At 40.5% G+C, this 27,240-nt stretch overlaps 1 protein-coding gene across 2 annotated transcripts; it reads left to right on the top strand.

The window, feature by feature from the left end:
• The first annotated feature begins 677 nt into the window (after positions 1–677).
• On the top strand, positions 678–3,087 carry LOC106656143 (zinc finger protein 616-like). 2 transcript variants are annotated; one of them, XM_023461633.1, is made up of 4 exons: positions 678–731; positions 1,590–1,682; positions 1,757–1,865; positions 1,938–3,087. In XM_023461633.1, the coding sequence occupies exons 2-4, from the start codon at positions 1,648–1,650 to the stop codon at positions 2,649–2,651; spliced, it is 858 nt and encodes a 285-aa protein (XP_023317401.1). In that variant the 5' UTR covers positions 678–731; positions 1,590–1,647; the 3' UTR covers positions 2,652–3,087. The 2 variants fall into 2 exon arrangements, with proteins under 2 accessions (XP_023317401.1, XP_014232319.1); XM_014376833.2 differs by lacking the exon at positions 678–731 and adding an exon at positions 752–961 and having other exon boundaries at positions 1,938–3,068.
• The last annotated feature ends 24,153 nt before the right edge of the window (positions 3,088–27,240 follow it).

Raw genomic sequence — 27,240 nt, 5'->3', positions numbered from 1 at the left:
TGTATATTGCAGCGAGCTACATGTGCATCTGCGCGAGCAGCCAACGCACATTCACACGCATGCATACAGCGAAGGTATCAAGAGGTCAACGGCTTCCAAATTCGGCGTATATATACGTATCGTGGCGGGCTGCATATATATACGAAGATATTTGAGCTTCCGGCGAAGCTTCCCTTTTTTTACTTCCCTTGTCTTTTGCGAGTTTACGGACGCTCATTACACTGCGATGAGCTGTCCGCAAGTTTATACGTGTGTTTAATATTTTGACATTATTATATATGCGGTTGTTAACGCCCGATGTTGTGTATGTCCTTCTATTCTACTCATGATAGATAGAGGTTCAAGGACATTAATAAATTCAACGACAAATCCATACGAGAGTATTACGAAGTCTTTCTCAAGTTTATTATACTACGTCGTTGAAGATGATTGTTACTCGGAATTAATTTTTTTTAATTTTACTAGATAAATAAGAAGCAAAGTATGTAAGTCATTAAAGTTTTTATATCTATTTTAACCAATAAAGTGCACACTTTTAAAAAGTTCTACCAAGCAGGCTACCGAGCTCGTGAAGTACCTGCCCTCTCGCGGTTAAAATAAAAATTTCACTTCAAAATAGACATATAAACTCAAAACAAGACTTTACCATTCTGCTAGGACGAACATTTCACTGTACTAAACGAAGTCAGATCGCAGTAATAGCAGCACGTCGGATTTTCAGCATTCACGCGGTAACGGCCAATCTTGAACTTACGTGTAAACAACTGGGCGATCGTGCGTACTTGCGTTATTACGTGTATATCTGTTACAGCAGCCGAGTCGCGAGCTGCTCATCGTATATGTAGCCTGTTAGTCGTATATGTGCGATTGTCCAGTGTTCCAGCATCAGTCGAGCAGTGTATCAAACTCGAAATCGATTGTGATTGTTACTTTGTGCAGGATACAACTATAGTTGATACAAGTGCGTGGTAACTCGAGTTCTAAAAGCTTTGGCAATATGCGAACCTTCGTCTCGCGTGGCCATAGACATGCCTTTTTACTTTGTTTAATTGCGTTTTCTTTGTCTCGTAGATTTTGACGTTTAGGGTAAAACACGTATTACTGTGTGTCAAACGTAACCTTCAATGACCCTACTTTGATTACATGTAAGAATCTAGTAATACAGACAGGCGCAGTACTAAGTGCACCTACATTATGTCGCCCGAGTCAGACGTTAGCGTCGGCAAAAGTTTTTAGAAGTCAGTTTAAAATTTTACCAAACCAACTGCCAGCAGTGCTAAGATATGCATAGCTGCTCGCCGTATTAATGTGCGTCAGTGATAAGTCGCGAGCTGCTCAACTTTTTAGATGCGTGATGTTTATTAGCATGTGTGTGTGTGTGTGTGTGTGTGTGTGTGTGTGTGTGTGTGTGTGTGTGTGTGTGTGTGTGTGTGTGTGTGGTAGCACGAGCATGTCAGCACTTCTCTTCATAATTTCCGATTTTGTCTCAATCATATACGACAGTTTCTGCTGATTTTTCTATGTTTACATTCATTTCTTCCGATTTTCATATCATGATTTGGAAATGTTATTCAATTGAATTTGATTAGTTTGTTATAGATACCATAATTGGAAGATTAATCTTTAACAAGATTCTGAGTAAGAAAAATGAAGTCGAGCAACTTATTCAATTGTGCTGTTAGGTAATTTTCAATCTGCAAATAAGATAATAAAAGTATATCTACATAATACCTAATATAATGGAAATCATTCACAGAATAAAAAAAGAACCTATCGATATGTCACCTATTGAAAATGGTTACAGTATAATTGGCAAGGGCCCTGATGTTAAAAATGTTCAATCTAGAATTCCTCAAGAATACACAGTAAGAACTAACAATTTATATGCGATTGATATAGCAAACATTAATAACAGTAAAAAAAATATTTCTTTACAGACGCGTAAAGAGTATAACGAAAATCGGGAAGCTGAATTCGATCAGATTAAAATTGAATGTGAATGCAAAGACGTCAAGCCCGTGACAAATTCATTAGTATTTAAAAAAATTGACGATCATTTCCAGAATCAAGATGACAATAAGACTCAAAAAATTGTCAAAATAGAAACTATGGGCAGAGTGAAAAGAGAAATAAATTTGATTACGGATTGTGAAGTCAGCCAGACAAATAAAAAGAGAAGAATTGTAAAAATGTTTAACAAAATAAAAAAACGTAAAATTCACACCAAACATTTATGTGGTACTTGCGGAAAGAAATTCGCGCAAAAAATAAATCTCCAAAATCACATAAATGAGGTGCACAATGGTATCAGATATACATGTGATATATGCCAAAGTACATTCTCAAGGAAAGATACTGTTAGACATCACGCCAATGCCGTACATTACGGTATTGGACATACATGCATAATATGCCAACAAGTATTCCAAAGAAATTCTTATCTTCAAAATCACATCGATTCAGTGCACTCTGGTATTACCCATGCATGTGATGTATGTAGGAAAGAATTCAAACATATGTCAAGTATCAAACATCACAAGAATGTTGTTCACAATGGTATCATTTATCCATGCAATATATGCGGGAAAAAATATAAAACAAAAAAACATGTCAAAATCCATATCGATAGAGTGCACCACTCACACTCATGATCTATGAATTAAATGTATAATTTTAATTTTGTCAAAAACGGCGAATGTATTCGGAACATTAAAGATTTTAATTTTCATGTTGAAAGAAAACACTGTATCGCTTACATATATACGTATAATTTTAAACGTTTTATATTAATAAATGATGTATGTTGACTTAGTTTTTAAGAAAAAAAACCAAATAAATAAAAGTATCAACCATGATTGAAGTGAAGTGAAGTTTTTAACTAATTTGCTGAACGTGTTGAGATGAAAAATTTTTTTCAGTGTAATCTCGCGATGCTTGATGTATCGCGTGCACACGCACACAAGTGCCCCAGCAGCAGTGAATGAGAAAGAGAGTGAGAGTCGACAGCCTGTGATCAAAGCTCTTATCAATGCGCCAGTGCAAATTAGCACATACGCGGATATTATCGCTCGCCGAGCGCATGTATACACGAGGTAAATTTACCCAACAGTGAAAAAAATAACAATTTTTTTCTCTCTCTTTCTTTTATTTTTCTGCAATCTCCCCTAGAAGCTGTTGGTGAGTAAAAGCAAATGTGCGTTTGTATTTGTGTGTACTTGCGAGTATCAATAGACTGTCATTTGTCCTCGATGTATCTCAATGACCATGAGCAGTGATTTTAAATTGACTGATCGAGTGCAGAGAATGTAAATATAATATCGATTAAAAGAAAAAAGTGAGTGTATGAATTTGCGTAGCTCTGTAATTACCGATGTGAATAAAATACATTGTTGGGGCAATGTAATTAATCTAATAGAAATCCGATTTTTTTTAATCTTTACGATTCGATTTGTTATAAGTGAAAATTCAATTGATGTTACTAATGGGGAAAAATTTATCGATTTTATATCTATATTTTCAAGTTTACGCCGCCATTTTGGGGGCCGCCATGTTCCATAGTTCATTAGACTTCACCTATCAGTAAGTCAATTAATTTAAATTTTTTCTACTTGTATCGGAATATTTTATCGGTTAATATGTGGAGATTTTTTTATGTGTTACACTGTTATATCAGATCAATTCTGAAATCAAATGTTAAAATCATATAATTTTATTATAAATACCATGTTTCTAAATATGAAAAATTGTAGAGCTTAATGAATAATTAAATTTAATCGATAAATGGTAAATTAGTCAGATGATAAATGACAAAGCATGATGAGGATTATAATTTGGCAAGATAACCAAATGATCCAAGGGTCAGTGAGCGACGAATTGAAACATTTTTTGAAACAAACCGATATCATAACGTATGCACACACATGCGCACCTTCACTCTTTCCGCATGAATTACGAAAGATGATGTCACGCAAAAATTCTTGCAGTCACACTCGAGTCACCTCTGCAGTATCTCGAATCGCTCATGAACGATTTTTTTATAAACGCGACTTGCGTGGCTTTTGATAAACTTTACATTCTGCGATTGAAAAAGGTCAATCGTTTTGCAAAATTCAAGTCCAAATTGTGATTTACCTCGTAGAAAATCGACCACTTGGGTGATATAGAAGATCAGGAACTGAAAATTCAATACCAGTATTTTTACCCATAAACTTCACCGTAAACTGGTCGGAATCTGGTCAGTATAGGGTTTTCTTGGGATTACACATTTTCAAAATAGAAGACATGAATCGGTGGAGAGATCTTTTTGATAATCGCCGCTGACTAAAAACATCGCGTCATCAACTACTCTGGCCACAAAGAAATTTGATGCTTATAATCTCAATAAGGATGCATAGCACGAAAAGTATTATCGGTCGTGTATGCAGACTAAGTGAATCATTCACGAAGTATATCGAGTACTCAATTAAAAGTGTTAAAAAATGACAAATAATGAATGAATCTCGTATGCATATAAAAGTTAACAAATTGCATATAATAGTCAGAAATTATTTTATCTTGCAACACGTTGTCCAGTTACGACTTCCAAAAATACGTTGTAACGCGTTGCTGCATATCGAGTTTTGGAGAATTTTAGACCACACATCATACGAGCTTTACAAATTATAACTGGTCCTCGACATGATACTAAACACCGAGATTGATTATTGCGCCAAAAAGAAAAACTATTAATAAAAATGACGCTCGCAACATTGTCATAAAGATATGACATGTTTCGAGACGCGACGACGACCAGTGAGCGTAAGCGTTTTTACGATACACGTGCATGATGTGTAATATTATATATGCGCCGCTCGCGCGCACTGCTCTACACTTTATAAACGCGCGTTTCTCGGTTCCTTTTTTTCGCCGAGCTCGCGCTTGGAAGTATATCAACAACCATATAAGCATTATATATATTTTATTATTTCAACGGTTACGAGAACTGCCGCAAGGTCATGCATACTCACGCGTTATAACACATGCATAATAGCGTGCCGCTGTTGGTGTCACCCGCGCGCGTCCGAGTTCGGCCGGTATACGGTCTATGCTGGAATTTTTTTTTCAACGATCCGTTCTTTTTTTTTGTGTGCGAAAAAAATCGAAGGATAAAAGTCGCGAAGAAATTATCGTGAAAAAGATTGCGAAACGAATATAATATAGAGGACTCTAGATGATGAGTCCGTATTGAACCACGCGCGCGCGTGCACCAATGAGAAGGTATTTATTGCCTTTTATCTCGTTAATTTTCAATTGGCTCATTCCCACGAGGTCCGATACTTGCGTAGTAATTCTTATCCACATAGATCCTGAGACTTATCGAAGAGAGGGCAAGGAGTTCAAGGTCGTAAAGTTGTGATACGAGCAAAGCTCGCCTGCTCACGTACATCCGAGATACGCACAGCTAACCAAGAGCTAATTAAATTATGTACGTAGCAGCAGAATGAACAACGAAAAACAGAGAGAGAGAGAGAAAAAATACCGGGCTCGTTTCAAATGAGAACGTCGGCATAATCTATATATAATACGTTCAAAAATATAACACGTACGCGCCATACATATAATTTACCAATATTTTCGAGAACAATGTGTACACATCCGTTAAAAGAAGGTTAAATACGTTGGCATAATATAATTTGCCTCTAAGCACGATACGAAGCAATATTGCTCGCGTTCGATGGCTCACCTTTTTGTGTATAATACGTAACGTGCGCTTAGTAGCTCAAATCTGCGCCGCTTGGCGCTCAGATATACATGTATTTCGGTGCCAATAATCATATTCGCGCGCGCGCGCCTCATAACACGCTAGAGCGAGAAATTTTCGGAACCTTGGCATGCCTGGCTAACAGCGCGACTTCCGCCCATCGTCGCGCGCGCTCCTCGACTCCGAAGCCGCCCGAATATTATACATACATATTCTGCATCTAGAAAGTTGACGGCTACTTTCTGTGCTCGGTTTTTTTATCTCTTTCTCTCTCACTCTTTCTTTCTCGTCTCGTGTGTCTCTTTTTGTTCTCTTTTTGTCTGATCTCTCAACGGAGTATGCATATCTCGCACGCACGGATACTCGAGTCGTTGCGATTTATATACATTGTGAGTGTGTATGTGTGTATGCGATGATTATGATGACCTTCTCGTTTCGAAGATTCGATCGATGATTCACAATCGTTATTCGCAGTATTGTAAACGATTCTTTGATCTTACCAGCTCAAATCGAGGCGCTCATATACATACACACAAACGCACACGCTTAAACATGTCGAGCCCTTGGAAGGATCGCTTAGGATCCAAAAATTTATAAAACTTCGGCAAAATTTCGACGCCACGTTTTTTCATCATTTTATTTCATTTTTACAGCTCACTACGAGCGATTTTGGGCACAACAATCGATGACAATTTTTGCTCAGAGAGCTGAGCAGCTCGCGCAAACGTTGACACACACCCGCGCAGCTCGAGCTCGAAGACAAAGTCACGCCGGGCGGCTCGGTGCATACACGACATTTTACCAACACACGCAAGTCGAGCTTACCCAAAGTCAAATCTGAAAATGTTACACATACCTACGTACATACGATTCGCGAGCGGCGCACGAGTTATCTGCCTCGCGCGCGCGCAAGGCATTTCATTATTATACTTTTGCCTTTGGCGCGCTCGTGATCGGCGCGCGAGCGGTTCAAGTTCATCGCTGACGACAATAATAATTATTTATCTTTTTGTTCTTAACGAAACGCACGCAGTCATCGCGTCGAGCGCGAAGATTCTCGCGTGCTCGTGAAAGTGTGTGTGCGTGCCGCACACGCCGATCGATCCGATTCTTTTTTTATTTTACCGAAATGTTATATTTTTTATACTTTTTATCCGGGTGATCTTTTGCTACGAGGTAGAAATGAAAATAGATAATCGAGGAGAAAAAACAATTTGGTCGGTATCAAAAAATGCCAGAAAACGAATCACTGGACCTGCATCGAAAAGCACAATAAAATATATATTTACAAGTTTCAAAGTAAATAAGATAAAAAATTTCTCGAGACTGGGGTTAAAAAAATCATCTAAAGCCGATAATTCTTAAGTACCAACCGATCGCGCGCGCTCGTGAGTGGGAGAGAGAGAGAGAGAAAAAACAAGTAGCTACTTGCGAACGTCCTTGTCCTTGGAAATAATCTTTCTCGTTATCGGACGTCGTCTCGAGTTTGGATTGCGTCTTTTGCAATATACGTATACCCATACGCCGATATTACACGAGACGACAAAGACGCGACTCGACAGAAATTTCTTCTTTTTACAATTATAAGCGTGCGCGCGTTATACGTTTTCACAGAAATGATAATATAAGATTTATCGAGTGCACGATATTCGAAACTACGGCAGAAATGTTCTAAAAAAAATAGTAAAAATTAATCAAGCTCTCTCGCGATACGCATGCTTCAATGCTGAGCCATACATCGCAACGACCTTGAACGTTGCGCGCGCTCGCGACAGTAAAGAGACGTACAACGTCGTGTGCATGTGTGTGTACGCTGCAGCGCGCGCGCGCGCGACAAACTTACATAAAAGCTCATGTGCATTGCAAACATTTTGACCCGACCGTCATTACTCTTTTCGCTTCGCTTTGATTTTCAGCTTCGTATGCGCTAGCGCGAACGAGCGCAAAAAAGCTTTGTTAAATCGCGCGCACACACGCACACGATGAGCTGCGAAAAAAAGCTAGCTGCTAGCTGCGCGCGCAAGCAGGCGCGAAATTATTCCAAACTAAGTGAGCCTGTGTGTGTGTGTGTGTGTGTGTGTGTACTATAGAGGATGGCGTTGTCGCGTCACAGCACGCGCGACAATTCAAACGGTAAGAGTATCGCGATCGCGCAGCTCGATGTATTCCACCCACGTGACGCAATCGTGCCTCGTGTGCGCCAGTAAGCTTAAGGTTTAGCCGGCCGGAAAAACATGTTTTTCCTTCCTTTATACATTCGTGTGTACGTACAATACTCGGTACGTACACGTGTTTATTCTTACATGTGTTGCATACACAAAAAAATGAGACACACGCTTGCACACACAGACGAGATCGCAATGCGCGAGAGGCGCCTTGACGCTTGAACTTGAGAAATAATTGTCGCTTCGCGATAATTTGTTTATTTCCCGCGTGTACAAAGTCGACATCGAGCTGCACTGCCGCAGACGCCACTGTTGCGCGTTTAAATTTGAGCAATTTGGTGCGATAATTGCACACTGGTCGCAGGCGCATTGACGTTTCGAGATACGTGTATAAACAAATGCACGATCGATCGAAATTCGACAATTAGGTTTTTCCATTTTATTATCGCGAAGCGTAAATCACACAAGATTTCGATATAACGTATACATTTTTCGCGGGCGCGTATATCGCACGTGCTCGCCGAACGCAGAGGATGGCAGTGGCAGGCTGGCTGGCGCGTGTGTGTACATAGTTGCGAATTCAGCATATTCGCGGGAGCATTATGAATGTCTCGGGCTGTGTGCGCTCCGCGAGTCTGAGTCAGCTGCGACTTTGAATGACCTATCGTACGTTAATTATTATATAACTATTTTTTTTTTCGTACCAAACATCAGCGGAAAAGTCGGGAAACCTGCACGCTAGACACTCTGAATATTTGCGATATCGTTCCTCAATCGATCGCTGATGATATTTGCTTTATTTCGCGAAAGAAGACGCACGGTGCTCGCACCGGAGTTGCGCGAGGATATCACGGCTGATGAAATGATATATTTTTCAAAAATTTTTAGCTGATAATACCGTGACGATCGCGTGGCCTACACTTGGTAATAAAATTTTGAGCACACGTGGACACAGGAGGAGCTTCAGTTACGATTTTCTCAATGCCACATGAGTTACATATTGTGCTAAAAGCGTCATTACGACGAATACACGTTTGCGCGAGTTGTTTAAAATTGTTGAATTCTTCTGTTTCCGATTGATTGCTCAAGATAATTATTTTGCCCAAAAACGTGAACTAAATCTCAAAGTATAATTTTCCCTCCGAGCATTACAATAGATGTCTGGTTAAAGAAAGTCAATTAACGAATGAAATAATGAAAAACACTCGCTCGCAATGTCAATGAGAAAAAAACTTCCTTTTAAATTGCACACATATGTACGTTGCATTACTCAATTACTATACATCGAGCATAAAGCCGGTCAAGTTCAAGGTCAGGTAAGAAAAAAAAATTCTTTTTCGTTTTCCGCGATGTTTCAAAATGCACTCGCGAATGATAATAGAGCTTTCGATGTGTACGTAACGAAAGCCGCTTCGGAGTGTTTGAGTAACCTTGCCGACGCGTTTCTCGGTCAATCATCGTCGTCGCAGGCGCAAACGATTTATTTTTCTTTTCTTTTTTTTTTTTTTTTTTNGTACACTGAGAAAAAAAATTCATTGATTCAATGAAACGTTTAATTGAATACAATCTATGAAATAATTCATTCATCCAACAAAATATTTAATTGTTTTCATGAAACTTTGGTAAAAACAATTAAATATTTTGTTGGATGAAATAAAAAAAGATTATTTCAATGAAATTATTTCATAGATTGTATTCAATTAAACGTTTCATTGAATCAATGAATTTTTTTTCTCAGTGTATCGGCGCCGATCATCTCGCTATGCGCGCTATACGTACGTGAAAATGCCCGCAGGCTGACGACTTTCAACTTGCGTCGTACGTGTACAATGTACGATCGCACGCGCATTTATATATGTATTATAGCAGCGCGAAGCAACGAGGAGGAAAAACACGAGAGATGATATAGCTTTGTAGATAATCGGTGTAACGCGTTGTAGCAGCGCACGCAGTCGCTGCTCGAAAGGACAAGGTCAACGTCACCTGGTCACGGACGCGTACAGCTCGCTGCTCCGCATGCATGTACATTCGTATACTTACGTTATATGTTATAAGCACATCGTTTATACAAAACGCGCGACGCAAGCTTACGAAAAGTCACCTAGCGCGCGGCTCTTAATACATCAATAGTTGCAATAAGAACTTCCTGTTTGAGCGACTAGCTTCATGTTATTTCCTACTCTGAACTAAGACGAATAAAAAAAAAGTATACAGAAAAACGTGAACGATCGATGCAGTTGCAAGAGCGTTAGCGCACGAGTGCAACAGGTATAATTTAATAAGACCAGCCCAGTACTTTTTTGACCTTGACATAAAAAAAAGTAACGCTATAGCTCTTCTTCCGAGATATTTTGTAACCGCTCGCGGGCGCGCTGGCAAGCATTGCCGCGACGGCTCAAAACACTGATATTGGGTACGCGCGCGTACACACGGCCCGCTTCGCTCGCGAGAAAGTGTCAGAAATCTGCGTGCCGAGCGTCGATCGACGCTCGCGCGTTTTTTGACTCTCTCGGCACGACGATCGTATCGTATATCAGAGACGATCAATTTTCTGTCATTACGAAATATCGTTCTCAATCGTCGTTTCTGTCAAAATAATAATATAATATTAACAACATTTACACGCGTGCACAAAGCTTTGCCCGCATTACATTACATTACAAAAATACAAAATGTCGCGGAAGCGCGCGAAACAGACACACATTACGTGAGTTAACCTATACGTAAAAGCTTGACCTTGAACCGATATTTTCAAATTTTCAAATAAATAAAAACGAGTGTGCATAAAGAGGAACACTGTAGTAAATACTATGTAGTTTTACGAGAAGAATTGTTATGTTCTTTAAGAAAAAGGTTTCAAAGCTCATATTTACTAATTTTTGCGATACCATCATTTTTGTTCTACATACATTTTTTATTTTATTAAGTAAGTTTGTTCTTTTTCGAAACTGTAATTTTATTAATATTAAAGTAAAAAAAACCAATTTCATACGAGCCTTGGATGGCCTGCTTTTCTTTTTATATTAAAACTTTGCCTTTTCTCTTTTGGTTTTTGGGATTTTGGCCATGCACCATCTAGCGGTAGCTTAATAACTACTTCGTACCTGAAAAACCGGTTTGAAATACCTGGAATTTTCAACGCGCTTACCTTCGTTTTCAATTTAATGAAGTTTTTTATTTTTCTAACATTTGTGTTACTTGTAACGAAAGTACTGCAATATCTATTGCAGTACATAATATTTTTGAGATGCGTAAATATTATATTAAGATACGCGTGACTTAAGCAAACCATTATTGCACGGCATGGTTAGCACCCGAGCGAAGCGAGGCTGCTAGTGCCGTGGTAAGAATGGGCTACTTGAGTCATAAGTATCATAATATACTATTTAAATAATTAATTCGTATGAATTTCATTTGAACGATCCAGTGTTGAACATATTTCATCGTATCAATGACATTAGGTAAAAAATTTTCTATTACAGTACGTGTACATAGACTATTATAGTAGCGACCACGTACGAGGCACTACTACGCGTGATTCCATCGCACGTGGCTTTCTCTCTCACTGTCGGTCATGCTTACGAGCTATTTCAAAAAAGCTTTCAAAGCCCGTTGATATCGGACATCTTTTCCTTTTCTTTTTGATGTGAAACATCTATATTCGCGTTTGGTGTCAGGGGTAAACCCGTAAAAACCGAGCGTCCGTCCGTCCGTCCGTCCGTCCGAGCGAGCGCAACTTTTTTTATTCTATCATCGTCGCAAGCACAATCTATCAAATAACGTAATTGGGAGTTGCAAGCGATAGACACGCGCACAAGTTATTTGCCAGCTATCAAAACTCTTTTTTTACTTTTTAATTAATGATATCGATTACTTATTATATACATCCACTCGAATCGCGTGGAGTGTAGCACGCAGCTCGTCGAAGACAAGGGGGAAAAATAGCGAGTCGCACTACACACGCGCGCGACTCACGTCACTTCGACATTGAATCGGCCGCGAGCGCGTCACGCGCTATATAGCAGAGGTGGTATAAAAGAGAAAAAAAGTATATCATAACGATTTCAAATCTTGTGAAAATTCTGCTCGGGTAACTCAAGCGTTTGAGAAAATCCACGTGTCTCCGCTATGTTCGCGTCTATACAATTCACAAGTACACGCGCGCGAGCTCGCATAAAGCATCAAAGCTCCAATGTATTATAAACGGCACAAAGTCAAATCCAAGCTCCGCGTGGATTAGCCCGAGGACGATCAAAGGACTTGGAAAATCATATGTAATCAACGTTCACGCGCGCATACGTATATATCGTATCGACGTGTATAGCAGCACACGCGACGGTAGATAAATTACGTTACGCAACTCCGAGTTTTTCCTATTTCTCTCTTTCCATATGCGCGCGCGAGCGTTTTGATCGTCTGATTATATACATACGTGACGCGTTACCGATGCGCGGCCAACATATGTGTGCGTGTGTGTGTGTGTGTGTGTCTAGCCTGGACCTTTCAATGTCAGCTGCAGACGCTCGCGATAGCAAATAGCGCGAGTGCATATCGTAATTGTCAATATAGACGCGCGGCAGCTATTCTCACGAGTGCGTCCGTTGATTTTTTTATCAAGTAGTAGGTGTCTCGAGAGCCGTCGTATGCATCGCATACCCGTGTGCTTACATGATCGACGTTCGTCCATTAAGACAGCTGTTACGACTGATTGCGATATACGCGTACGTAATATGTCCACGGAATTTCCCAAAGTCGTTCGATTCATTTGTAGTGTATTATGACGTTGAGAGCTTGCAAGCAATAGACAGATCGTTCGTCGCGTTGAAGAATCGGTGTTGTTAGAGTTACGCTTCCAAACGAAATTGATGCACGAAATTGTACGATCGTTCAAAAGATCGTGAAAAAGCTTGCGACATCTCAAAATACATATCGTCATCGCTCAAAAATCAGCCAAGTTTCATCATGTTTGCGCATAAAAGCGCAAAAGTTCATTGCAAGCACGAGATATAGATATACCGTGGACGCTTCGCTCGAGCGATGCAGCTTAAAGCTATACTCGCTGTGCATACGTGCTGTGCTGTGTGCAGTGTATGCATGTACGCGATGTATATAGCTCGAGCGTACATAAACGCGCGGCGCATCGATCAGTCGGCGGCGGCGGCGGTGGCCGTGGCTCAAGGCAACAACTCGAGTTCTTCTCAGGGGCAAGGACAAGGTCGCTTCAAGCTCGAGTTCGCGGCCACTACTGCTACTACTACTACTACTACTACTACTACTACAACTACTATTACCACCACTGCCGCTGCCGCCGCCGCCACCACCGACGCTTATATTCTCACTATCTGTCGTTGTATTTACTGCTGCACGTTATAGCGCGTGATCGCTGCAGTGTGTGTGCAGCAGTGCACAGCTCGCGGCGTTTATTATCCGCGATGCGCACATCCGACGCATTTTCCAACGTACATACATTATATACGCGCGGCGAGCTCTGCTTAGCTCGTGCGGCGCGATGATCGTGCCAGACGATCGTTTTGTAGCTTCATTTTTTTTGTTTACACGTGTACGATGATATGTGCGCAAAACGAGAGCGTCAACGAAGAGATGTTTCAACAATTACGTTGAACGATAATATATCATCGTCGTTCGTCGTCGTCGTCGTGGTGGCCGCGATGATTCCGCGATATAATGAAACTCAGACGATTCTCGCAACGATCAAACACACAGTCAACTACGAGCTTTTTACCAAAAGCTTGACTCGCGATAAAAATAGGAGAAAAATTACTATGAGCGGTACAACGCGCGATACTTTCGAACTAGGTGTCCGAGAGCTTGCGAGAAATTTCGCAGGCGTCAGACGACGCTGGCGCTACGAAACGTTCACAAAATGAAATTAGCTTCGATCTGCGTCGTAGTATAGTACGGTCTATTGTAATGTGTACTCGCACGCGTCAAAGCAATTGATAAGACAAATCAATTAGTGAATTGTCAGGGGACACACGCGCGATATACGTGTGACATTTTGTTTTCCGGCCTCTACGTGCAGTACTTATATCGCACGCGCGTACAATCTTCGTATTGGTTCTCTTTTACCTCGCGGTGACCTATACCATTTCGAATCATCGCGGCAGTCCGCGCCGTGCTTTTATACATATACAACAGTATAATACAGTCGAGAGGCCTCGCGTGCACACACGTGCTCTTATATAATAATATCAGCGCGCGTCTGAATCGATTAAGATGACGTTCTTTCTACACAAGTATACACATAATAACGTGTGTCCGTGTGTAAGAGAATGGCGCGATGACCTCGTTTCACACGCAATGTTACACAATACATGATAATAAGCTGCTCTCATTATTATTTTTTCCTTTTTTTGCACTTTTACCGAATACCTGTGCAAGCTACATGGCCACACGCGAGAGGACGATTCGAGAAAATGAGGGAAACTTATCGAGGTCGAAATCAATTGACCCAGGAAGAAAGCGATGAAGCGATTCACTCATATATAGCTGCTGCTGCCCCCGCGCCGACTCTCGACCTTCGGCCTTGACTGCGGCTACCACCGACCAAGCCCAAGTGCATCGCTGACGTATACATAACCGCGACAATTATGTGCATAGATAATCGATATATCGACTCGTTGTTTTCTTATTTTAACCTCTTTCAGTTCACGTTATTGCGCATGATTATGATCTTTCGATCAGCATTGCGGGTGGCATCTGCGTTTTAAGCCCACGCTTGCGTCAGCCAAAAACTCCAGCTCCAGCACAAATCAGTCATTGAAAAGTTTCCCATGGTTGTTGATTCGCTCGATTTTGACGAAAAACGTATCCTTGAAGAAGTTGGTGTGGTTAGAAAATCTCGCTCGAAAAAATTTTAACGAAAATATTTGTTGCTCGCAAGTACGTAAGTGTCCGCGAATACCTATAGACGCATTCATTGATAATAAAACAAAACGAAAAATCGTAAAAATAACGCTTAACCTTCGTGAAATAGAGGAAAAATTTCAAATCAATTCGAGTAAAGCGTAAAAATGCGCACTGTATTTTTTTTTTTCATTTTTTTTCTAATGAACTGTTTTTCAATTCGGTTTTAGATTCAGTTGCTCACATACGCGTCAAGTTTTAAAATACCACTTTCCTCTCGAATGCGAATATATACTAAGCGCAAATTTCGCTGTCGTGGTCACATCGTTAAAAAAAATGACGACTTAGTTTTGAATGTTAACGCGTACTATAGTTAATCGTCAACCTTCGATTTTCCGCCGTGTCCGGTCAGGTATGAACAAAAATGCTTCTAAAAGTGCACGTGCGAGCAGCTATTTTTTCGCCTTTTTTTTCGTTAACCTTCATCGGATTGTGAGCTAGCGAGCTAACACTTTTCAATTTTAAAATCGACTTTGTCATCAACCATTATTTTATGTACATTAGACATATTATTAGATATATTAGATCGTGACGTGCTGAAATCGATCGCATCTCTTTGATTTGAGTCTTTGAAAACGTGCACGCGCTACTCGTCGCGCTCTTGTTTGATTTAAAAATTTGACAAATCAATAAAAATGACGATTATTGATATAATCTCATTTATAACACTGAAATTATATCATTGACTTGCGAAAATCGCGCATATACATTGCAATTCATTAAACTCCGATTTATGTACTTGGGATAAGAATATCGTTTATTCAACTTCAAGTCAGCAATTCGAAGAAATGATATCATATTTTTTCCCCCATATTTTTGACTCATCGACTCGAACGAGCTAGAAAAAATCCAAAATGCTCACACCCTCGCAATCTTATGATTGCTATATGAAAAATTACTGCGATAGCTCGGTTGGAAGCGAAGCAGTTAAATTGCCTTATCAAATTTTGAACATTAGGTTCGTCACGCTGACCTTGACGACATTAGTATTTCAACTTGATACGTTTTATAAACTACTTTTGTTTTGATTTTCGTCACCCGAGCAGAAAGATCAGATCGTCATGAATTCTCTCCAAGCCAATAAAATCGAGCTCTCAAGACACACACGCGCGCGGCCTTTTCTGATCGGCCGATTGACATGAAAAAAAAAAGATTGTCCAGCTGCCTCGCTCGCGCCTCTTTTGCCTTTGAATATAATAATGCGCACGTGGTATTTTTATTACCCTTTGTGTGTTTGATTGTTATACAAGCGCGCATATTCACGATTCGCGATTGATTTCGACGATGAGATTGATTAAGCTCGCGATGAAGCTAGCCTATTACAAATCATTACGAAGAAGATCAAATATTTACAATCAAATGAAAAAAAAAGAGCATCGACATTTCACCACCACAGACTGAAAGGAAAAAACAAGTCGTATAAAGCAAGGGTACAAGTGTGTTTGTGTGTGGGTATCAATGCTTATTATAAACGTGTTCACGAGCGTAAAAGTTTTATAACAACCACGTCTGGCGCCCGTACGATTATAAAAACTAGGACACGAGCGCTAGATATTAAGTAATTAAATCATTGATTAGTAAAAATATCACAAGTAGCGCTCGCGTCAATGCTCAGATTTTTCAAAATCATTTTGACGAAACATGCACGATTGTTTCAAATTTTTATATAAGTTTGATTCAATTCAAGGTGATTTATCTGTCCTCCATATAATCAAATGAATTATCAATTAAAATCGGTACGTTAGCTTTCGGGGCAGCCTCGAGACAGTCGTGAAGTGTCGGTCAGTGACCTCGATATAATATGCGTGCATTAACATATGCGTCTCGGTGCGATGGTGCTTCATGCAGTGATGCGCTATCTCAGCTGCACACTTGGTAGAAAAACGAAAAAAAAAGAAAGAAAAGAAAATTGACTGCGATCATCTTTGCTAGCAAATGAAAATAATATTAAAGGCGCGTTCAAACGATATTAATTATATAACCGTCGGTTGAGATTGACGATCGCATCTGGCGTTTCAATTAATTTAAATTGTGCAGTCGCTTTCTTTCATTCATTATCGCGGATTGATGAATTGTTGTAGTTAAAAAATTGACATTGTCGCTCGACCGTATTGATACTTCTTTGATGCACAATAACGAGGTTGGTTTTTTTTCGTGCTTGCGGCTCATTGGCTGTATCGCACATTATGACGTATAAATTATTAACTACGAGTAAATGCACAATTCGGAAATCGGTAAAAATCGGTATAACGACGTGGCGATGAGCATACCGGTGTTACGCATCGAACTCTCCTGGTGAGTTGCAATTTTTTTTCCGACTCGCTCATTACGCTTGTATTACATTAGCGCTCGACGCACTCGTGCCCGAAAGGTAAACAAAAGTTTTAAACGAGATCGAGGTGAGTATGTTAAAATGGTATTTATACCCGATTTCGCGTGCACACGCTCGGCGACTATTACGAATCGAGTGTGGCCTTTTCGATTTTTTCTCTCTCTCCCTCTCGCTCTTTCTACCGTCCATAATGAGCGGCGCGCTGCATTACATATGCGTCGATGCCGTGTTCTACATATTTCGGCGTCGTGTCCTCGACGCGTTGTTTTATTTTTTTTTTTTCTTCTCTCAAAATACGTTGTGGCGCGTGCCTATACATTCTAACTCGGCCGCATGAAAGCTGCAATTCACGCATTAAGCACGCAAGGCTACTACTATAAGCACGTTGCGCTGCCGCACGGGTGGATTTTCCTCGCGCGTGAACCGTTAGATTACCTTGGAGAAAATCGAATCGAAGGCGCGTAACGCGTCACTTATACTAAAGCGCGAAGGATCCAGGAAGGGAATGAAAAAGCAAGGAAACGAAACGATCGCAGCATGCGTATAAAGCTTCATCATATCTCCTCTCTCTCTCTCACGCACGTGCAAGGTGCCTCGCACTATGATCACGAGTGCGTTAACAAGCTTTGCAGCAGCAGCGGTAATTTTGCGGCGTCAAGGCCACGAAGCGGTAAAAGCCGAGCGCGGGAAGTCGTTTATATATATCTATAGCTACGTTGCGTGTCATGTGGCCATATAAGACGCCTGTATGCATTATACGCTGTGCGCGAGCGATCCTGAGTTCTCTCGCTCGAGCCTTTTGCACCTATATAAACTTGCAGCTCGCGCGGCAAGGAATACGTCACACTGCGCGATCGAGTAGCTGCAGTATATATATAATGCGTGTGTATTTTATACATTTATAGCTTACTGTGTGACGTGACGTCTTTATAAATGCAGCGCGCGGGCCGCACACTTGCACCGCGTGCTGCTGCTGCTGCTGCTGCTGCTGCTGCTGCTGTGTAATGAACTTTTGTGTGTGCGCTGTGCCTGACGCGAGGCGCGTTGTTTACCGCTCTTCAGCTGCAGCGCGACATGACGACGACATGCCAGGCGTAATAAGTTGGCATTTCGTCGATTTCTTCAAAACAAATGAGAGTATTTGTACATGAAAAAGAAAATATCAAACAGCGCGTGCCCCGGAACGTGTGGGTAAATTGAAAAATATGCGCATTCGAGTTGTTGTCGCTATTAATCATGACCTGCAAACTAATCATCGCGTATAATTTGATGTGCGAAGCCAATGCAATTACCAATATATATGGCACACAAGACGTATGCAATATGTGGTATTTTGCGCGCATGGATAAATGTTTGAGCGATATCGCGTGGAATGCGTGTAAATTTTGATTTTTTTTTTCATTTCGTACCGCACACGAGCAAACAAGACAATGACATACGGATCGTAAGAGGCAGCAGACACGGATTCATTGCCAAAAAATATGCCAATGTCGTTGCTTCGATAAAATATTTACTCCAATCTCGCAGTATCTCCTTGGCTCTTTCTTTCCAAATCGAAAAATTTCCGACGCCTCTGAATCTTGTTTTCTCGTTGCCTCTTTTTTTTCGTTTACATTGAAACGATCGAAGGCTCGACCCGTACTATCTATAGATCACTTTTACAGTGGTCACTATGCTGGTTACTTTACAGATTTGCCTGGAGGCAAAAAATTTACTTAAACCGGAACACCTTGTTTGTTTGCCTCTAGGCAAATCAGCATAGTGACCCACGGTCATCGCTGTAAAAATGATCCATCGGAAATTTTTCTCGTTTTTTTATTTTTTTTATTCGCAAACAAATTGTTAACGTATGACTGCCGTGTTACGAATTAATTTCTTTGTCGTTCATTCATTCACATATGCTTTTTCTATATACATATAATAGATTGTTATCTCGTACTACGGACGTTTAACTTTCGATCGATTTCAAATTACCGATCGCGAGATCGTATTACCATTTGATACTGATTCGATGAAAGGAATCGTAAACAAACCTTCGATTGTATGTAATAGTTTCTTTCACACATATCGCTCGAGACTGTCGCGTGCTGTGCAGTCGTCGATTGTACACATCACGCTTGAGAAAAAACAAAAGGTTTTTGCACTCTGCAGTCGAGTCTCTGTGTATGTGAGTTTGTCCGTCCAAACGAAGTGACTCACGAGTCGAGTTTGTTGTATATAAATTTCAAGTTTAATTGATTCCGGAGCCTTTATATAGCAGCTGAGGGAATTATGTATATACACGGCGTGTATATATGTACGCAGCTCAACAATAATATACAGCATACGATTCTCCAGCTCGTCTCGATTTATATATATAATGTAGGGCTCGCGTCGCTCAGACAACGAGCCGAAACTTTCTATTTCCTTCCTCTTTATGTTTCTCGCACACACACAGCCACACATCAGCGCGCGCGCGCGCACGATTATAAACGAAGCACGGCTTTTTTTTAACAACCGGTCATCAGTCTGATCATCACCGGTCGTAATGTATTTTATATCTACGCTAATGTGTGCATAAACGAGTGCAATATGTGTGTATGCAAAGCCGTAGTAGCAGTCATAAATTTGCCGCACGCGTGCGCTGCTACCGCTGCTGTTGCTGCTGCTTTGAGTTTGAGATACTTAAAAAAAAGTGCACTCCGGTCGCTGCCACTGTATGCACGCACATTTTCGGATCGTATATAGTACTGCGAATAAATTGAAAGTTTAGGTATAAAAAGCACTAGAGCGAAGACGCTCGAGAGACCGAGATAGCAGCAGTAGCAGCAGCAGTGGCAGCGGCGAAAGTTCATTATTCGAATTAAGTGCGATACTTTATGACTTTGTTTTCTTTTTTCAAATTTCTTGAAGATGAAAGAATTGGTCGGAGTAAACTGACCCGACTTAAAAATGTATCAGAAAGTATATTTTGCAGTCAATAATTATTAAAAAAAGAAGAAGAAGAAGATATTTTTAAAGCATCGAGCAAACGTCGTATATAAAATGAATGCCAGGCATATTTTTCGATTTATTCATGCAACTTGAAAAAATTTTAATTAAAAGTTTCTAATCGCGATTATTAAAAATGAGTTATATATTTATTGGTGAAGCAAATATGAAACATGTATGCCGCTTTCGTTGTACACGTTCACGTTTAGTGATGAATCTAATGATTATATACTAAAAATTGGGGGTAAATTAGTCGAGTTTATGAATGGTGGATGGTGAATCTTGGCTGCACAAGCTTACAAACGAGTGAAAGGATACATTTCGGCTCATTATATACACATTTTGCTTCATATTTACAGCAGAAGAGGTCAAGAGGCTAAACTTAGCATAAACCCGTATAGACCCACGCCGAGTATTAGAAATTTCTCTCTTTCTTTCTCTCTCTTTTCTGCAGTCGATCGGCAGAGAGTAAAAGTTACCGCGCGGATGATTAACGAGCCAAAAATTTCATGACCCCAATGTCAGCGCTGCGGCACTTTTACCTTTTGGCAATGTATACGCGAGACGGCGCGAGCAAGAAAAAAAAACGCAATGGTTACGTGATTCCGCTGTATATCATTTCATGCACTACATATCCGAATTTGGTTTATGGAAAAAGAGTGAGAGTGACGCGCATCGAAAGTGGAGTAAGTGAAATTGTCTTTAAAATTCGTACTTTTCTCGCTGCTTACATTTTTTAAAATTGCGATTCCATATCCTTATCGCCGTATCGAGTTGAGAATAATTTTCCCGCGCCTTCCCTGGTACAGTACTGAACTTACTATGGCTTGTTTTTGGGCAACGAAAAAGCTTCTTGAACTTCGGCGGATCAATTAGATCACCAACTACACAGAGCGGTTCAGCAATTTTGAATGAGAGCTCGGAAATACACAGCATCTTGTAGCGTCTGTCGTTTTACAAGTCAATGCATCTCGACTATGACGGCGTTCAGCTCGTGCACTCAGAGCTGCTTGCGTACATACGCAAAAGAAAATAAGTGAATCCAGAACCAGCATAGATCGTACGAAATTTTAAAATTGGTAAACGAAACTCTATACAACCCAAGATATACCTAGTTTTCCTGAAAAATTGTCAACGATTTCGTGTACGAATTTCCCCTATAAAAAATTCTATGTATAGTATACATTGTATACGTATGTAAAATTATTGTTTGTTCAAAACCGTGTTTTGAATTATATAATTATTTCTACGTTGCCACTTGCAGATTCACAGATCAAAGTACTCGCCATCTAGTGGTGGAAACTTAAAGTGCTATTATAGTATTCAAAGCAGTTGAAAAGTGGTTCACATTTTTTTGAAACAATTAAACTTATATTTTCGGATTATTCAAAATGCGAATAAAACTTAGAATGTAACATAATTATAACATAATATCTTCAATAACACGTAAATTAATGGAAATGTAGTATAAAATTTAAATGGTCATTTATTGATCATCAAGCCATAAGAAACGTTCAGAATTTCTACGAGGATTGATATACTTCATATACGACAAATTATGTTTTGGATAACTACATTTTCGACTTGGCTTGGATTTTGAGTTCGCGCAATGCATTCGAGATTCAATCAACGGATAGCTTTCTAATCATGCTATCGTCTATATGAGTTCTTTCATATAGTAACCGTCCTAAAAAGTAGGGTATCGTCGCACGTTTGGTCTAATAGACACATTGCCGTTGTTCTGTTTTTTTCTATCTGCTCTTTCTCTTTCTCCTCGCGTCATTCTTTTTTCGAAATGATATATATCTGTGTAACAAACAAAAATATGAAGTAAGCGCGAGAAATCATTAGCCTAGATAAACATAAGCACGAACTGGGCCCCCCTTAAACAAACTTATCAATGCAAATAGGATTATTATGACGCGTTCCAGTCTCGCGCGACATCTATTCATGCGTTTTTATCTTTATCATCTCGCGGTATCATCGTAGAAAAATGAGCGTAAGATGGGTTGCATGTCCTCTCTCGTATGTCGAACAAGCGCCACAACACCTGCACCCAAACACACGTATCTAAAGTTTTTATCTCTCAACGCATATACCATACCCAATATCGACGGGCATTTAAACTTGCGCTGCTTCGGCGGCAGTGGCGGCGCGTCACTTTGACCTCGATCCCGAATATTACGGCGGGCGCGTGTATGTATATAAATATACACAACGTGTTTGTAAGCAATTTCTCAATAAAAGAAAGCTCTTCGCCTTGAAGAAAAGTATAATACGAAGACGAAGCAGGATAAGGAGTTACATGTTCGGTAAAAAAAGAAAATTAAAAAAAAAGAAAAAAAAAACGAAGGCAACAGAATGTGTACGGACGCGCTCGCGCGCGAGAGAGTAAGAAAGGAGCGCACGGAAAAAATAAGTACTCTTTCACTCTGCGTCGAGGCGCGAGAAAGGTACATATAATATGCGCCGCAAAAGTGGGTGGCGAAAAGGTCTGCAGCACAAGGCTCGCGCGCGCACCGAGCTTCGATATACTGCGTCCATCTCCATGGAGGGGCACAAGAAAGTCAGCTCGCGTTATAAATACATGTATATATCCGCGCGCGCTTCGGCGTAGGTACACACAAACATCCTTAACTCTCTTTTACCTTCGCGCTGCAGTTGCTGTTGCTGCTGATGCTGCTGCTGCTGCAGTTTGCTGTAAATACGTTATGTTATATATGTATGCTACACACTGCACATATGAGATGCGCCAATCGCGCTTTACTTTCTCTGCTACACAGACGTATAAGAGCGCGCGGGCGACAGGCATATATGAAGGCAGCAACAGCAGCAGCCAGTACAGACACAGATACACGTGTGTGTTGAGTGTTGTATATATATGCTAAGCGGGGGAGTAGCTCGCGGTCTCGTTTCTCGGCGATATCTCGATCGCTGGCTCGCAGAGCTCTCGGACGCGCGACTGCCAACTTGACCTGGATCGGGCAATTTTCACTTATATAGCAGCAGCGGCATACGTACGCGTGAGCCGTGCATTATATGTACCTGTATAACGTATATAGTGGCTATGGCCAAGACATATTTGATGGAAATTCTATTTTGTACGGAATAAAGCATGCGGCCCGCGATAGATAAGCGAATCGAGACCATTCGTCTATATAGCTTGTTTATATATATCAGGCGCAGCTCCGAGCTTTTATAACCGCACCGATCTGTTGTATATGTACTCGAAACCGAGCCTTTGGCTTATTTACAACGCGTTTACAGACGGACGTAGACGCGCGCGGACGGACGTACGGATTAACTTTCTTGCGGCGAAAATTTCACTCTCGATTTTTTATCACACAAACTTATATATTATATATATTTACACACGTGCGCGCTCAATTAGCGAGAAAAAAGGTAATGAAAAGAAAAAGGTCGCTAAGTATCGTATTATATTGTACATCGAGTGTATACGGAATCGGCTTGACACGAGCTCCATCTCGGTCCCCGGCAATCGAATAAAGAAAGTTGTTACGATCGCGAGAGACAGTCGGAAACGCTGATTGAGGATTTATGAACGAAATTTCTTTGTTATTTCAACTTTCCTGATTCGCGTATACGATATAGAGAATCTCGAGCGCACCGAAAATGCGCCTAATACGACTCGAACCATCTCCCGCGCGCAGACATCACGATTTTTGTGTGCAGCACTCGCTATATGTGTATGTAAGATTTTAAACGAAACGTTTCCCCCTTTCACGGTCAAATGCGGTCCATCAATCTCTCTGTGCTTGCACGAATCGCTAACATAAATACGGCACGATCGCGAACACTTCGAAGCCGAATATATAGATAAACGAGAGAGAAAATTTCGAGTCTCGTTCGAGATCGTTAATTATCGGGCCTTCGAATGCGGCCTTTATTACTCGGTCTTTCTTTCTCTCTCTCTCTTTCTGTCTCACTATAGCGTCGTGTTGCGTGGGTGCGAGAGGGCGAAATTTCGAAAGTGATATCTTGCGCTGTACGTCTCCCTCCCTTTCGCTCTTTTACTTTTCCACCGATGCACCGCAGCAAAAGAGTCTCTCTCTATATATAATACACATCGTGCAACTCTCACGCTTTCACGTGCACTGTATACTACTGCCAAGCCGCTACTAAACCGTTGCATTAAAGTCGCCAGCGCGCGCGATGTCGTTGAACTCGCGAATTTACAACAAAAAAAAGAAAAAAAAAGAAATTAAAAAAAAACGACTTATGCAAGCACGTCTGCACTGCTTTCTTATCTGACCGAGCTGGGTCTACATGAGCAAGAAAACAATGAGCTGTTTGGCAGCTATGCAAGAGTGGGCCGATATTCGCCCTTTCCCTGTCTTTCGATTCTTTTGACATTTTTCTCGATAATGTAATGATCGCGTTGGGGAAACTTGTGAAAGTACGCACGACTCTATATAATGAGCCTTTATTTGTTTATTTTTTTATGGAAAAGATGTAGAAGAACAATACAGGTTTGAAAACCAAAAGTCCATCTCAGACTTATACAATTATATTACTTTGCTACTTGTGGATTCACAAATAAAGGTACTCGCCATCTAGCGGTGGAGGCTGGCTTTAAGTATGATTGAATTTTCACACATTTTTTGTACCATTAGAACAAAAACTAAATGAAAATGTTTAAATTCAGGCATTTTTTAATGATTGCATTTTCATAATTTTTTTCTCTGCGGTTAATATAAAAAAGTCGGTACTGACACAATGATTTTCAACGAAGATTTAATGTGAAAATTCATAATCGGTTCATTTAATTCTAATTTCTAATTTTACACTAAATAATTTTCTTTGAATTTAATATTTTTTTAAAAGTGAAGCCTGAAAAAATCTGCGTGACCTGGATTCAAGATATACAAGAATGAATGAGCATGGCACTTGTGAAACGTTTAACGCATACATCTACAGTCCATGCTCTGCAGCAAAGAAAGTTCAACTTTTCCTTTCAACTTAATTTTTTGTCCTGCACAACACGCTCACAAACGCGCACATCGCTGTGCACGCAATGATGCGTGCCACGATGTGGCGCTGCTCCTCGAGTCGTGTTGCCATCGAGTGCACTCTCGAGGTTCACCGCACACTTGTTACGTGCGCAGCAGCAAATACACAGGTATATAACGTTATTTTATATAGATATTCGTGAAGTGCACTGCAGTATATCATCGATCGGCTTTGTCTGTGCAGGACTTCGTTTAGCAAATGAGACAGATGCTCCATAGAAGCAGCGAAAGTTTTCTTCTCTCGTCGGGGGGAGAAAATAAAGGAAAAGGAAGCACGAAGAAGATACTCATAAGTAGGCGCTCTTCTTTCAGTACATCGTTGTTTTTTTTTTTGTCGGCTAGTCGTAAACATACACGTAACGCCGAAGTATGCATAAAATTTCAATTGAATCGAGGCTATCGTGTCTGGATTGAGGTGTGTATCATACACATATACAGATGTAGCGTCTGCGGCCCATAATGTATATATCAACAGCATCGACAATTACATTCATTGATCAATCTATCACGTAGATCCGATAATAATGTATAATACATAACTCCGTAATGACCGCGCGTATTTTTCAAAACAACGCTTTTTACGACATATTTAACGCGTTATATATATACGGCGGCGCGTCCCATTGAGCCCATTAATAATCTGAGGCGTAAGATCGAATCGTGTGTGTGTATGTGTATGTGTGTGCTCTCGTTATAAGTATGATACATTTACAGACGTCACACCCGTAACGTGTTTTAGCACTTTTTAAACCTAAAAAAAACAATCTGTCGGATAGTAGCTGCGGAGAGACCTCTCGACGACCCGCATGAGTGTAATGTAGCGTGTAAAGCTGCGCCGTGTATATACACAAGTATATACACACAGACTTATAAGCGACTATATTATATGCTACAAAAAGAAAAAGTAAATCCACGCTACAACGAGTCCACTCGTGCCAATTTTCGCGCGCCACGCGCCACGCGTAAGTAATAACAATAAGCAACGATTTTTGCTACGACGAAGACTACGACGACTGACAACTACGTCTCTCGCATTTATAAAGAGGGCAATGCGCGAGACGGGTACATTTCGAGACGCACACACTACCGATATATACATTTACAGCTGAGAGTAAAAGGAAAAATTTGCATATATTTCGTGCTGTAGACATATCGTGTTATATTACAGGCACGCGTACGTACGTATGAGCGTCTCGGCGGGACTCTGCCCCGTTGATGGACGTTCTTATAAACATTAAATGTATATAAACGCGGCGTACTTACGAGCGGCCCGATGAAAACGAGACTTTGAGTATGTGTTTTACGCGACGTGTGCGATGTGTATATAGATCTAATAAATATGTATATTGAAATATACTTGAAATAGCATGTAAACGAGATACGATTATTTGCGGTAAATTATAAACAGCCGATATAGAATCAACGCCTGATTATTAGATTTTTTTTTAAACGATTTTACATAATGCCTTAATGAGTGGACGAGAATCGATTAATTTGATAACAGAGTTTAAATGATTTATGAAACGTAGACGAGTGGTTGAAGCCCGCAAACGTTTCGAATGTTTGGCCTCGTTGATATTCATCGGTAAAAATCGAACGTATCGTCGCGTTCTCAGACCTTTTTCAAGAGCAAATTAGGTACAAGAAAAATAATTAATTGATTGAATAACGTGCGCAAAGCCACCAACGTCGAGTGGAATGCCACGATAACGATCTCGCGCAGGAATCAAAAAGTCGCGCGCTTGCCTCGAAAATCTAGACGCGCAAGAAATTTATATTATATGGGTAATTGAGAAATTACTCCGCGTCTGCACGAGTGAAACGGCAGTTTTTGTCGAAAAAAAAACAGATACACAATGTACGAAGAAGAAGCTATATCGCAGACAGTCGCGCGCGCAGAATTCGAGCGTATATAGATAATGAAACGCACGCTCGCGTTCAAGGATTATTTTCGCTTTAAAAAAAAAGAATATATACGTGAATCGATAAAAATAATATTTAACGGCACACGGCACGGTAGTATGTATGTTATATCGGAGCAGTAAATCGAATGTCACCTTGGCTGCCTTTTTTTGC

This window comes from Trichogramma pretiosum, unplaced genomic scaffold (genome assembly GCF_000599845.2).
Source record: "Trichogramma pretiosum strain Unisexual culture from Peru unplaced genomic scaffold, Tpre_2.0 scaffold4, whole genome shotgun sequence".
Lineage (NCBI taxonomy): Eukaryota > Metazoa > Arthropoda > Insecta > Hymenoptera > Trichogrammatidae > Trichogramma > Trichogramma pretiosum.
The sequence above is the reverse complement of the archived record's forward strand: the minus strand, read 5'-3'. Positions and strand labels throughout refer to the sequence as shown.

What these genes read in the sequence shown, in the direction of transcription:
- LOC106656143 (XM_023461633.1), top strand. Translation starts at nt 1,648, where the DNA reads ATGAAGTCGAGCAACTTATTCAATTGTGCTGTTAG. An exon ending in TTATTCAATTGTGCTGTTAG is followed by an intron (nt 1,683 to 1,756) that starts GTAATTTTCAAT and finishes AATCATTCACAG; the next exon opens with AATAAAAAAAGAACCTATCG. An exon ending in GAATTCCTCAAGAATACACA is followed by an intron (nt 1,866 to 1,937) that starts GTAAGAACTAAC and finishes ATTTCTTTACAG; the next exon opens with ACGCGTAAAGAGTATAACGA.